Raw genomic sequence first — 15,106 nt, 5'->3', positions numbered from 1 at the left:
TTTAATTTGCAAGTGAATTTTAATTCGAATGAGTTGAATCGACGAACGAGGTTTATAGTGTGAAAGTAAGCAATTCGTCTGTGAAATCAAACTTCCATATAAAGAACAACACTTTAAGTTAGCTGTATAATTTGCATTGAGGCTGCATTGTTATTTTGAAAAATGTACTATGTATATCAACTATAAAATGTTGTGGATTCTAAGTAAATTACATCTTGTTTCCATTACTGACTTGCAGCCATTTTAACTAATGCTGGTAGTTTCAGATTCAAAAGGAAATGGTATAATTAGGAAAAATGTGCCCAGTGCGTTATCACTGGAGTACGATAAGTTACTTTTTATGCTGATTTAGTACACAAATAGTTCTCATTACGATAACTCTGACGGGATGTTATAACTACAATGAATCACTTTGCATGTCATGATCAAAAACAAAAGTAAGTGCATTTCATCAGTATTATAAAGGCGTACATACAAAAATATTTTAGAAAAGGAAAAATGAAAGATGGGCTCTTCTTATTGATATCTGCGCTCATTTATAGCGTATTCAAATGGCGCAATAATGCAAGTGGAAGATGCGCATAGCAATGTTCCCCCTGTAAGAAATTTTCGGTAAGCTTGCTGTAAAGAGCATAATGTTACTTATTCGGTACCTACATTGGCAAAAGTATTCAACAAGGTGAAGCAAGTCGGTTACATCAGGCATACATATAGCAGAGAAAAGAAAAATGGACATGAAATCTCTCGATCGCTATCTACGCCCGTTTAGGGCATACTAACACCAGACGATAATCTAAGAAAACGATGTATGAAAAATCATGTTATGCATGCAATGCACTTAATGCTATTCGTTTGGGAGAGGCGGTGCCGCCATTCACCAAACCATTCAATAGAGTAACCAGTTGAATGGTTAACCTTGCCTGTCTATCGCTACCATAAGAGTGTATTGTTAAATTAATTTCAAGACTAATTATTATTTGGCAATAAGGTAGAAATTATCAAAACATAACATAGCATAACAGAAACGAATTTCTCTTTATATCAAGGATAAGAACCACCCGGCCTTTAGTCTACTTACAGAAGGTCAAACAATTGGATTTCAATTTAGGCGAATAGTTACTCGGTTGTCAAGCGTAGTCTGAGCCGGCGTATATATTTCTTTTTTTGTACTTTCACTCAAATTAACTATATGTTAATTGAACACCGCCACCTCCTCGTCTTGATCAATGTTACCATCTCATTGACATAGTGCTCTTAGCTCAAATAACGAAAACATCTCAAAATCAGGTGAGAATCAATAAAGGCTCAACCAGCCAAACACCTGCAAGTAGGAAGTGGATGCTACAATAACCACAGCAATCAGATTCCCAGAAAATGAAACATAATAAATGATTTTCATAATCACCTGAAGAACTTTATCGTTGGTATGGTTACGCCACAGTTGCAAGAAAAGTCAGAACGACTAGAAGTATGTTGCAGAGTGGATAGTTTAATAATCATAAAGAACACAGCCACGTACAAAGACTTGACGCTGATTCCGCTGAGCAGAGAAGCGACTTGACAGACAAAAACGAAGCCTAAGAAAACAGACAAGCCTTTGACCTCGAGAAGTACAAGTTTCGTTTCGTGCAGTTCGTTGGCTTACGTCGCTGACAGCCGAGATAATTCCAACCGAAGTGGTTAAATAGGGAGATATCATCCAATGCAGTAATTATAGAATTCTCACTTTGCTGGGAACCGTCCACAAGATATGCCTTGCTATCATGGTAGGCTGGATGGTTTCATAAGTCTAGAACTTCACTCCACGCTCATCACTACCAGATCGGACTTTCTCTCTGTGCAAGTCGGCCAGCTTAGGTCGGACACCAGTTGTTGCGCCGTTTATAATGATGAAAATATGTATAATGAGTTATTGTATAGATACTGTGGTATCGAACTCATTATTCAAAATGACAAAGCTGGTGACGCCTTTTAAAAGTGCAAGATAATCAAATAATATATGTGGGCAGATATTTATAAATTATTTGTAAATGCTTTATCATGGAATCACTTTCATTTTATATTTTGTTGATTTAAAAAAATCGTTTTATTGAGTGAAGGTATTTACAGCTGAATATACCATTTCAATCTCATAAAATATCAGATGTGTTTGTTAATATGTTATGTTTCTAAAAAGGGGAATGATATGATGAATCGCACACATTTTTTTAATAATTTCTAAAATATAATATGTCATTTTGGTAATACTACTCGCATAATGCACTTTTGTTTTTGAAAGAGTCAACTCGTTCAAATTGGATATTTGAGAAAGTACGCCATTTATTAAAGGATAACTGAATATTTGAAGTTGACTTGAAAGGTTCATCAGAAGGAATAGTATGCGCTAAGTACACTGACCCCTAGGAAGTATCTTTACGAACGTCTGAAAAACTACTACAACTCTTCTGTACTGAATGTAATCGAATAGATCTCTAAATATTTTACACTAAAGTTTGCTGATCATATTTTTTATACTAACACATTGAAAAGTCTATTGTTATTTTCCAATGAAAATACGTACACAGCTATCAAATCCAATTTAATCAGAAAGGTGACTAGAACATATAAATTAGAATGGATTGTCTTGTTTTTAATTTCACTGCCAAAAAGCGATTTTCCTGTCGGGTATCTATAATATACTGTTACTGTTTTTCTTAATTGAGCTATTGGGTTTGAAGTTAGTTTGAATAAATGAAGGAGAATGACTATTTCATCGTGCGTAGGTTTTGTAGTCACTTATTTTGAATACTGTATTTGCATTAGATACAAGGCAATGGCCGGTTCTCCAAATTTCAACGGTTACAACGACTTGATTGAATGCCGACTTAAGACTTATTTTTTCTTTTACTATATGCTTTATTTATCCTAAAATCAAAATTTTGTATAGTTTTTAGAAAGACTATGGAAGTATTGCCCGAATAGTTATATATATGTTTCTTTTTTACCAGCTCAAGAGATTAGCCATATAACTTCAAAATTGTAAACCAATATCATGGAAAATTTCACATCAAAATTGTCAAGTGCTTTCAACTGTTTTACACTTAGGGGAAACCATGTGGCTTAAAAATTCTCTTTGAACGTAAGTTTTTAACGGCGTGCTTTATTTTACCTTGAAACATTTTGTTTTTTTTTTCGAGTCCAAAGAAACTTTACTGATGTTATCATTGTAACTTTTCCAAATTTAAATATATGTAAGCTTACGTTGACATACACTGAAAGGAATCCACGGTCGATCACTTATTCTGCACACTAACATATTTTGTTATTATGAAAATTTAGCAGTTGTTCATGAAAATATAATGCCAATTAAAGTAACATCATGTTTTCCTTAATGATTAATACACATTTCTTTCAAGTAGCAGTAAAAATAGATTTCAAAAAAGCAATTAATTTTGTTTTTTCGTTCATATTTCAACCTTAGATAGTCTTATATACCATAAGGAGTATTATTTACATTAGAATATTTTATTATGTTAATTGGTCGAAAAACGTTAATTCGAGATTTTTGTGCTAATTTAATGTTATATATATGTATATAAGAGATCTGCTTTTCAAAAGGTTATAAAAATTGAAACATATCTACGTCAAAATAAAGACGTATATACAATAACAAATTTGTTAAAGAACGTTTGTGTAAAAAGTGCTTCTGTTAGTCCTGATTATTCTAAATTAGAAATGAAGTTTGATTATATCTTATAAACGCTTAGCAATGAACAAAGAAATGTAAACGTTTACAATGACGTGACGTCATAAGAAAGCCTTTTCAATTTGCCTACATTAAATTTATATGAAAGTAGAGATATACTTCTATTTATTAACTTCTTCCTCACGTACATTTTAGAAATTAAATTGATGTGTCTAACATTGAAATTGGAAAAAAATGATATTTTTATCACAACAATTGATTTTGTAAAAATTTTAAATACAAGTACTGGTGTAGGTGAGAGACAGCCATTCACTTTCGAATTAGCTCCACAAATATATATATATATATTGAATATTCAGTCGAAGTAAGTGTAATTAGCCTTTTCGTATTTAATTCTTTCACATTGCCTTATACATGATCAACTAGTCAACCAACTAAAAATCTCACTTTCGAACTTAATCTTTTCAAAATTTATATGAAAATCAATTATACGAGTATATAGTGAATATATGCATGGTATATATGTACTCAGCAGTAAATATAAAACGAAATATTATTTGAATTCAATGCTAGGAACAACGAAGGAAAAAATTATGAAACTTAATATAGTATTATATGTCCTATACGATGAACAAAATATTTATCTGCTGGTATTTTCTTTGAAAACTATGAAAGATGAAAAGAAGCTAATGAAATCACAGTATTCAGTTGCACACAGTTGGAATTATTAATATTTTTTTAGCTGATCAACCCGCAACTTGCCATTTATATTCTTTCTGTATTTAATAAACGACTTAGTTTCTCGCGTTAAAATAATTCGTCATGTATAACAAATAGATTTATTTCTAAACGTATAGCGTTGGCGACTGTTCCTGTACCATAGCCAACAACATCAGTTTATGATAGATTCGAGATCTTGTCAAAAGTTGCAGGGTATCCTGTGGTTTATCATAAGCAAAGGGAACTCTTTTCACCATTTGAATTGCATTCATCACAGTCAACTGCGATTCGGCATTTACACAAAATGGGACTGTCATCAAATCAATAATGACCATGCCTAATGAATTCATAAACATTTAAAATGTGCTGAGACTGCCACTGCATAACGCTCCTGCATCAGTTCGAGGGGACGGTTGTGGAATTGATCCTTCCTTGTGACACGAAGTAGTCTGTTGCTAACAGTGATGTGATGAAAATGCTTCCACATCCAATTATTACTGTCAACTACTTGATAGAGTCGATCATCGATATAAACCAAACTTTCTCCCACTAAGCCAAAGGCAGACTCCATATGGCACAAATCGAATAATTCAATTGGATCAAATCATTTAATCGTTGGTGTATTCCAGACATTGTGAAAATTACCATCTTTTTTGATCGGATAGATTTTTCTTGGCGGCGGGCGCTTTACTGCAGCTAATCAGACCAAGACAGCACCTCAGGCCAAACGCGATCAAACACTACACTGATGAAATTTGCTCAATGTACGAAAAGGGAAACTGTGAATTGTTTTGTTTGAGTGAGTCGTGATTTATTTTTGTTATTATGTATTTCAATTTTTGTTCCGAACTTTTGTTTCCACCGATTGAGGATGTTCCGTAATAACTATGTATTTGAGTCTTGTCAAAATATTCACGAACGAAGCTAAAACTTTCGAACGAAATCTATTGAAAAGTAAAATATCCTACATAAGAGGCATTTCTTGGTAAAGTATTAACTGATTGATCATGTAAAAGCAATGGGACATGAGACAATACAATTTGCATTGCTTATCGGTGTTCACATTATTTTGATTGAACGTTTGAAATATTTAAGAGAAAAAGCATTAAATAAGATAATGTAATATCAATATTGCCTTATTATAGCTTCATAATAAATATAAAAATAAAATTGTCGAGATTTTGATGTTTCCTTTTACTACATACATATAGCTACGATTATAAATAATTTGGGATTTACTCTATAATTTTCTATTTCACTAATTATTAAAGGGCAGGAGGCATAATTACGCACCATTTCTTTCTTTTAGCGTATATTCACCAACAGAGTTCCTAGACGCAACAAAGTGTCGACCTGTTGACATTCAGCTCGTGTTGCGTTTCTCATTACCATACACGAAATCTATTAAATCCGAGTGATTGGTATGTTTCCACCGATGGTGTGACCATTGCCTAATAGATACCTTTTATCGTTTCCCACTGGCGATTGTATTTCTCCGCAATTTCTTTCATCCGTATAACTGCTATCCTCCTCCATGATTTTTTCTAATAGCATATCTCCTGAATTGCCTATACCTGCATTAACAGACAAGAGAGAAAAGGAGCAATAAAAATAATTTTTTTACTGAAAATTCTTCGACTTTATGATATGCTTTTGTGGATAAACTTTACAGTTACCAACTGGCGTTGTCGGTGTGACCATCTCACTTGTTTCGGGAGTCACATTCGAGTGTGACAAATTATCGAAACTGTCATGCTTGAGGGCAAGTGCTTTACGTGTGTGACGTGTCGTCAGGACACCAGTTTCGGCATCCCGTTCCAAACGATGACCAGATCTTGAGCGGGTTAATTGTCGTTGTACGTAGTCTTCGAGATCTTCTTCTTCTTTCTTGCTGATGAGGCAATTCAGAACAAGAAGAAAAATTCCGAGACCAGTGGAGAAGAGTCCCGTACACGTTACTTCATTCCACCAAGAGCTACTGGAACCTAAAATATACAGAATAGAATCATCTTCCTAGCATTCTCAAGGACTTGAGGATTATATTGCAAAGATGAAAACAGTGTGATTAACTTCCCTCATATTTGAGAGCACAACAATCCACTATAAGTTGATAACTCATCTACAGTAATTTAAGTGTGAGTTATCCATTACACTTTGATTCTTCAAGAATTATCATATTATATATGTATATTAACCAGTTACGCGTTAAGTCATTTCTAACGTTGAAATTATATTATATTTTTTGACAAACATAAATATGTATCATATGGAATCGATTTTAGTTGAGACTAGGGACACGTTGTAGTTTCAATAATCAAATTTACATCACACGAAAATCATTGGTATGGTCAATGAATAAATGAATGCAAGAAAACCAACTCTTACCAAACATATTCCACGAAGGAGTGTCATCAGGTATAATACCAGCCCCAAGTAAGAATACTCCAAAAACGATGAAAACAACACCAATGTGAAGCATTCCGATGCTCGTTACGACCTAAAAGAATCGAAAGAGTAAATATAACTATGGAAAAATGCATACTGTACAGTATATACGCAGAAGTATGAAAGTATTGAAATCGTTAATGTGTATTCAGCAGCCATTTCATAAAGTTGATTTCTTCACAGTTTTCATGCAACACGATCGAAGGTATCTCAAGCCATGCATGATTTCTCCTTACAGACGCATCAAACAAGTAAATAAATATAATACGTCACAGAGAAATTGGTAATTTTCATTCCGAAAGTTCCACAATTGAGGAGAAAGCACTCATCAGATTCAGGCTCCGTTTCCATTCCATCACCTAGGTCCTCTGCAAAGCTAATCAATTTTTTGAATAAATTCGGAAAACGACTTTAAGCGCAATCGACAAGAAAGTCCAGGTGTGGTATTTTTCACAGTTATTCACCTCACTAAATTATCTTGACGAATTTCGTTGCTTTACACATAGATTTACTTGTACAAGCCCGTGAAAAACACGTATCTGCATTCTAAATATTGGCACCCTGACTGGAAAGACCGAGGAATTTATAGGAGCTCTTCAGAAAAGGCGCATTGATATCTGCGCTTTACCAAAAGCTGCAACATAGAACGCGAACGCAGTAAAAATGGCTATAAACTTCTCTATTTTGATAACCCGCACACTCAATAGGGTTTTGATGTTGCAATCTCAGATGGTTTCTGTGAAACCATTAAAGAACCCGAACGATTTGATGACCGGCTGATGAAGCTAACGATTATATCAGCTGATTGCACTATTTACTTCTTCAGTGCACCACAAACAAATCGACCAGATAACGAGAAAGACGCCTTCTGGCAACTGCTCGATGTTAAGACCTGCAACGTGCCTGCTGATGACTATATCATCATTGCAGACGACCTTAATGGTCATGTGGGTGAAAAGGCAGGCGGTAACAGGTGCCATGGAGGAAGCGAGCGAATAGTCGATTTTACGAACGACTATGACCTTGTACTTATGAATACATGATACATCAAACGACTGTCTCATCTTCCTACATTTTATAGTGGAAGCAGTAAAACGCAAATCGACTATATTCTCATAAGACGCCGACATTTTACCACCGTTACTGATTGCAAAGCCATTTCCTATTAGACCATCGCATTTCAACATCGGAGGTTAATTGCCGTCTTGCGAATCAAGCCACCGCGCCTCAGGGTAAGGAACGCACTAGCCCGCCAGGTATACGGTACAACAACCGAGATACTCGCCTTTGGAGTGACGACTTTGAAATGAAGGCCTGTGAAAAAAAACCGCCTCTACCACAAGTTTCTCGACGATAAAACGCTCGCCAATGGCAAATTTATAAGAATGCCAACCGGGAAACAAAGAAAGAGATCGCTGTCAACCAAGTGGCCCATTACAAAGACCTTGACGATAAACTGGACACTAGGGATGGCGAGAGCGATCTGTATCGACTTGCCAAAAGACGACACCAACGCACACGGGATATCAAACCCTTCCGTTGCGTTAATGAGAATATTTCGAGCAAATTTCAACGGAAGTATTTGTTCATCCTCCACTTCCGCAATCATTGCCGACATTTGGACCAATTCCACCTGTCAGCGGAACTGAAGCCGAGGAAACAATAAAACGAATGAAATCGGGGAAAGCAACAGGACCTGACGATATCACATCTGAACTCTGCAAAGCGAAAAGTTGGGATCCAAGCTGAAGAAAAAGAACAAGAATGCTGGTAGTATCATTGTAAAAGTAATCCAGGTGAAACATGTATGGTAAACAGGGCATAACCCAGGCCTAAAGATTCGGGGCCAGAAAATGGAAAATTATCATTTGCGTATATATTTTTGTGTATATACAGTAACTCACCTGACTTTCCAACATGGCAGTATTTGACTTCGAGGCATAATGTTTATGATGAAATTTTCGTCTTGTGGATCCATGTGGTGAATGCAATGTGTCTCCGCTTTCTGAACTTTGTATGCTATATCGCCGCTCCTTCGCACGTCTTTGTTCATCACGTCTTTTTCGTTGGCGTTTTATCGCTAATGCTGAATGAATACCCACAGAATGCATTTCTAAAAAATTAAATTATTATAAAGGCGCTTGATGTTTTACAGATATTGGAATTCTGATTTAATCGTTCATGTATTTCTCAAAAGCGCTACTAATAACATCGTCCTGCTGGAACAAATAACTCCGCTTTATTTGTAAATTTTGCAGATTTTTTTTTAAAATTGTATTGCAACATGTTCATATATTTTCCTGCATTCATAATACTATCAATGATACCAACCTCACCTCCCCCTGGCGCTTATCCAATCCTCATTTGTAACGTTTCTCCTTTTAGCTCTAATCAAATGACATATGTGTGTTTATCTATTTTAACTTAATAGTTACCTAACAGTTAGATTGTGCGATATCGGAATGGGATGTATTTTGAGGTCTAGATGTCCTATTCTGATTTTTTTCAGATTTTTCGATTCGATGGGTTCTGAGGACATATCCTGTTACACTTTTCGGGACATACAATTTAAGCCCCCACTCTTCTGTGTTTGTGTTACCCAATATCAGAAATAAGACCATGCAACAAAATTTAATATGTATTTATACTTAATTGCTTGTTAAATGTGAAATCCACCCACAGTTAATTTTCTCACGCCCTATGGTTTACGAAAGGCATTTTAAATACAATAGAATGCCGATAATTTTTATGGTCAAGAGATTGACGATTTCGAACGAAACATCCAGATTACCAATTATTGGGAGTGCAAAATATAGAAAATTAATTCTGGGGACCTGCAAATTTGTACAAATTAGCGGAAACTGCGAATAATCGATATACGAATTACCGGGATTCCACTGTATATCAGAATTCGATGTAGTTTTTGATTTGCCTCAAGAAATAAACAAGAGATAACACAGCTTTCAGGTCCGGGTTTGTTTGTCGCTAAGTTATATTGTTATTTCGGCAAAAATGTCTAAATCAAAATGCTGATGTATAGGTTAGGTAGACGCCACCGGAAACAGGACCTGATTCAAATCTCGACTTTAATTGGTTATTTTATGGGTTCACCACAATATTCTATTTTGAAGTTTTCTTTTTATTTCCAATGGAAGATAAAATAGATTTAGCCAATCAACACTAAACTTATGTTTCTTGTATATGTAGCTTGAGAAACTAATATTTTTTATTGGTTTTTACTATGTAAATACTTGGCGCCCTATCGGTTGCCAATTAAATTTTATGGAGACGCTATCAAGATTAGTTATAACACTGACTGAGCCGAATGGGCTACCGAAGCAATGGGTATTTTAAGAGTTTGGGAATTTTATCACTCTTAGTAAACAGTAGATACCCATATAAAATCAGCCTGAACACCTTTAACAGCTTCCCACATATAATAAAAGTGAAACATTTCTTTTAACCGTTTCTCGCATATAAGAAAATATTATGGAAGATGCAGTTAATATTTAAAAAAACCATCCAGTGATAACATCTCTAGGTGTTGGTTTTAAAATTTGCTGGGTTAGTTAATTACCGCAATGGAGCAACATTGGCAGTCTGAAAAAAACTGATTGAGTTTTGACTGAAACCGAAATAAACATTTAAGATCACTTAACCCCAAAGTTATAAAAAAAAATCCAGATTAGCGTAAATCGTTCCCTTTCCTATCTACATCTTCCCCATTACGTCAAGCGAAAATTTTGTTTTGAAAGTTCGAATGCAATTGACCTATATAGCAAGACCTCAAAATTATAATTCACCTAAGAAAGCTTTAATACAATTTCGCGCTATTTGATTTCTTGACTTGTATCAGTAGAGCTTTCCTGCAAACTCCAGTGAATACATTATTTATATTTCCACACAAGACTCTATGGAAAGGAAACGTGAACATTCAAAAGCTATGTGCATACTCTCTTTACGACTCTTTACAAATTTCGTGCCTTTCTATTTCAAGTATTCTCAGCTTTTCGTAATAGTGGGGAGTTGCGAAATTGAAGTTAAATTGGTTAGAGAAATTTTCCAGGCGGTCAGTTAATCACCACAGTGTGAGCTAGTAATTTGGTTGTTGTGTTCCAAGTGATCAAGGAATTCTTCAAGAAATCTTCACTATCTATAATAATAACTTTATTCACGGTATGTCAGTCTTATTATTAATATACTAAGTTATTTTAAAGTCTTCTTCATCCACATTCACCTAAATCTGGAGGAGTACTATCAATTGAAAAGACTTCATTCCATAGTAGATGATCTTGCATCTGTAATTACTGTGGTATTTCTTGAGAAATAATGAATCTCACCTTCATAGGTTTTTTGAAGTAGAAGATTATTCAATCGAATGAGTTTCGGTTACCGGCTGTGGGCTTTTATGTGCTCATAACAAAATGCCAAATGAAATCAACATAGTATTCTTTGTAAGCAGGTACTTCTGCGCTATTTTTATAAGAAATAACAGTTTTTGCTCACCTAAGCAATATTGTGACACATTCATTAAACAATGAACGATAAATTCAGAATAAAATGCTTCGTTTAAAGATGAATCATATAAAGAGAGAATTTTCTGTATAGCAAACAAGGCAGAAATACGGCCATGAAAAAACCGGCGAGAGAGATAATAAATATGGATGTTAACGCTTGTCGTACAGGTTTTTAATTTAGGTTCATGAGGTTTTGTAGTAGATCCAAACTGTCTGCTCGGCGTTGCAAAGTATTTTCTGGGGAAATCTATCAATTCCTTTTGCCAAATGGTTGCATACAAGTAATGCCAGAGGGATGTCGAAAACAGACAAAAGACATATCAAAAGAAAAATACCACAAATATTTATCAAAGCAAATCAAAGACCATTTGGAAAATCATTGAATGTACAGTAGCAGGAGATTTTCAAGAAACACGACAATTATCAAACAACTTAATAGTACAAGGCCACGGGGAATATAGTAACTTCTCTAATTAATGTTTAATAGTGCAGTAAATAGGCTTAGAATTAGACTCGCATGAATGAGTCTAGATGTTGAATATGCAAGTAGAATAAGATAATTTTAAAATTTCAAAATTAGATAAAAACTTCGAAAGAGCGAAAAAATAATTTTCTTAGCAGTAAATTGTATACATCTGATCATTCATATTTAGTTTGTAAATATACGGAAAAGTACTCAGAATCGAAAGTTAAATATTAATTCCACTTTTGCCCCGTATGGAATAGCAAATCAAAACTCTTTGGCAAAATTGGAAAATCCAAAGTTACCATGACGTCATGTTTATGCACATTCATTTAGTAAACAATAACATCTACTTCTCAAAAATTGAAAATCACTTCATTCCGTTTTTCCAAGTAAAAGAATATTTTTAATATGTGAAAGCGTTTCCTAGAATTTCAATAATATCTCATAAGCATAATATCAGCTCATTATTCTTAGGAAAATGAAAATGTGTTCGTATTCCTAGATGCGTATAATCATTCAACTCATAACATCATGGCATTTGGGGTCAAGTAACGAAAATTACTGATAAATAAGTGTCTTGCAACTTTGATTTGATTAATATTTTCCAATTTAAAGCCTAATATACTATATAAAATTTTTTTCCACAACTAATCGTGGTGCTATTGTTACTGAAAGAAAAAGTTAACGCATAATTTAAAAAATCGGTGATTGATCAAAGCCTACATACATACATTCGATTTGAATATAACCACACGTATTATGAATGATGTACCAATTGCTCAATATTAATCAAAACTCGATTGGTCTTTAGTAGTTATAATCAAAGACTCTCACTCTGGATTGCGATATAAGTTTTGGTCATGCATATTTGCGACCTGCACTGATTGGTATTAGAACAGATGCTTATTCTCGTTAACAATGAAATAGGAAATGATAACATTAAGTAATGATATGTGGCTGCCTCACACCATTTCTCTTCATTAAATTATAACTCAACCGCACCCTGGTTTTGTCCTGAATCTCACTCGAATTACTGAATGATAAGGGGAGCGAGCATATGCATCCCACTTATTCTACTTTTCCCGGAAAGATGCGATTTGCTTGTAAAATTCGCAAACAATAATAGAAATGTGTTCGGCTGTGAATATGAGGACCGAAAACCTCAACCAAACAATGCTGTTATACACAGCGGACCTCTACGATGATTCAGTACCAGTACAGAGTTTGATATCATACAAATACTTCTGATCTGCCAGTTCACGACATTTATGATGATTTACACACTTACACTTTAAAGTGTTTTTATCCACAGATGGACTAAAAATGTTTTGGGGTAGTGGTCTTTCATGATCGCTCAAACGTAGGACTTCGTGTCCTCATCTTAGGAATATTTATCATATTTATTTATTGTTTTCAATTGCTGAATAATTTTGAACAAAGATGATTTCATACCTCAACAAATCTATTCGATTTTTCAAATTTTTCAATCAAATAAATATACTGAATTCTTGCAGATGAATCTAAAATTCGTAATAATTTTTGCAATGTTAATAATTTGCGCAATAGCGGGAGATTTTTGTGGTCGTCATGGAGATTCGGTAAGGTTTCTATTTTTCTAAATCGCATATGACAAATTAAAATCATAATATTTCTTACTATTTCAGTGCAATTCTGATGCAGAATGTTGTGGAAGTGTAAAATGCAACCGCTTCGCAAAGAAATGTCAAACGCAAATAACTGAAGATGAATTAAAGGCACAGCGGGAGAAAATTTTTTACCATGGGAATAAACAATAAGTTTTCCATCTGTTTTGGAAAGACATTTACAGCGCCTTCTTATGGAATTTTGAATAAAAGATTCGTATTTTATACTTTGTAAACAATTTTTAACTACATTGGTTGTGCTAAAAGTTGCGCCGTTGGAATAAAACTTTGCTTGAATATTACTGGTTTCCGGAGTACAGCAGCTCATATTGCATAATTGAATAATGAAAATGGAAGCGTAGTTGGTTTTCTATAATAGTAAATAGTATGTATGAGCAATTTTATTGCTCAGCAAACAGCGCTGGTGGGGATTTTTCCGATAATGCCCGGACAAATAATGCTAATGTGATCAAGCCCGATCATTTTGTAGTACAGAATTTTACCTTAAGGTGCAACTATAAATTTTGTACAAAAGATTATCTTCCTCGAATCACAAGTAACTAAGTACTAGTTATTCTTTCTAGTCTCTAGTATGAAGCATTATAAGGCAACAAAGTCTATAAAAGGCTAATAATAATTACTTAAAATACTTTTTTTTTCGCAAATTTATATCACCATTGCTTAAATTTGACCCCCAAATCTAAGCAGAAAGCTCAAAATAAAAATCTGTGTTGCGTCAAATCATTTTGACATTTTCGTAGTTTATTGATTTCGATTAAAGCCTGAATTTTTTTTGTAGGTTATTCACTGCATCTATATGCATTCCCAAACATACACTTTTCACCCAAATCAAAATAGCATTGTACGACTTCTCATCTTTTACAATTGAAGTAGAAAAAAAGGAACACGAATGAAAATCGAAAACATTGAGGTAAACAGGGTTTGTAACTTCTTGCCGCTGACGTGCGGTTTATTTTGACTTTGCCCTCATAGAAGAAAAATAAAATCGATATTTCTCCCCGCGAAACTTACCTTAATATATACACTTTCCTTTATAAGTTCTTTCCTGCTTGGAGTCTTTTGATGGAATAATTCACCGATGACTAATATCGAGACTACTTTAAACTGTATATTTGAAGAGGATACAATTAAAACTGTTCACGCTGTAAGGATTTAATAAGATTGCAGGCAGGGCTTGCCGTAAAGTTCGAAACAAACTGATGTATTTCAGTTGCTTTTGTGCTTTTAGGTTACCGTATGATCACATATTATGGAATATTTACTTTAGAATATTCACAAAGAAAATGGACGCGCATTTCGTTGGCAACGAGCATGTACTGCATTCTCTGTTGAAAAAAACAACGATGTAAAACTGTGTTGCACTTAATCTCTCCGGCGACCCGCCCAATTTTTTTTTCACCGAAACTTGCTATTAAATATCTTCCTCAGTTTCAATCCTTCCACGAATTCACACTTTGAAAAAAAAACACCATCCAATTGAAGCTTATCTCATTTAAAGCATATTCTATTTCACTAGTTAGAATTGCTAATATACCGGTAAATATTTCGAATTACAATTCCATTGAATGACGCATATTATTTCCGGTAAAATTATTTTCCAACTAATTCT

The 15,106-nt window shown here is 34.3% G+C and overlaps 1 protein-coding gene and 1 long non-coding RNA gene across 3 annotated transcripts; both read right to left on the bottom strand.

Annotated features, from left to right (window-relative positions):
* Positions 1-308: 308 nt before the first annotated feature.
* On the bottom strand, positions 309-4,225 carry LOC119651067. Its single transcript, XR_005249411.1, has 2 exons — positions 1,406-4,225; positions 309-1,321 (listed from the first exon to the last, which is right to left on the bottom strand). It is a non-coding gene; the product is annotated as an uncharacterized LOC119651067 (long non-coding RNA).
* Positions 4,226-4,276: 51 nt separating this feature from the next.
* On the bottom strand, positions 4,277-14,714 carry LOC119651066. Of its 2 annotated transcripts, none has more exons than XM_038054402.1 (5): positions 14,509-14,714; positions 8,755-8,963; positions 6,791-6,902; positions 6,076-6,390; positions 4,277-5,979 (listed from the first exon to the last, which is right to left on the bottom strand). In XM_038054402.1, the coding sequence occupies exons 2-5, from the start codon at positions 8,959-8,961 to the stop codon at positions 5,810-5,812; spliced, it is 804 nt and encodes a 267-aa protein (XP_037910330.1). In that variant the 5' UTR covers positions 8,962-8,963; positions 14,509-14,714; the 3' UTR covers positions 4,277-5,809. The 2 variants fall into 2 exon arrangements, with proteins under 2 accessions (XP_037910330.1, XP_037910331.1); XM_038054403.1 differs by having other exon boundaries at positions 6,082-6,390.
* Positions 14,715-15,106: the final 392 nt, after the last annotated feature.

Source organism: Hermetia illucens, chromosome 3 (genome assembly GCF_905115235.1).
Source record: "Hermetia illucens chromosome 3, iHerIll2.2.curated.20191125, whole genome shotgun sequence".
Classification (NCBI taxonomy): Eukaryota; Metazoa; Arthropoda; class Insecta; order Diptera; family Stratiomyidae; genus Hermetia; species Hermetia illucens.
This window is presented reverse-complemented; position numbering and strand designations above follow the sequence as displayed.

Coding starts and splice junctions, on each gene's coding strand:
- LOC119651066 (XM_038054402.1), bottom strand. CDS start 8,961: ATGCATTCTGTGGGTATTCATTCAGCATTAGCGATAAAACGCCAACGA. Junction 6,391..6,790: donor TCCTTCGTGGAATATGTTTG/GTAAGAGTTGGT, acceptor TGTATATTTTAG/GTTCCAGTAGCTCTTGGTGG. Junction 5,980..6,075: donor GACAACGCCAGTTGGTAACT/GTAAAGTTTATC, acceptor CTGTTAATGCAG/GTATAGGCAATTCAGGAGAT.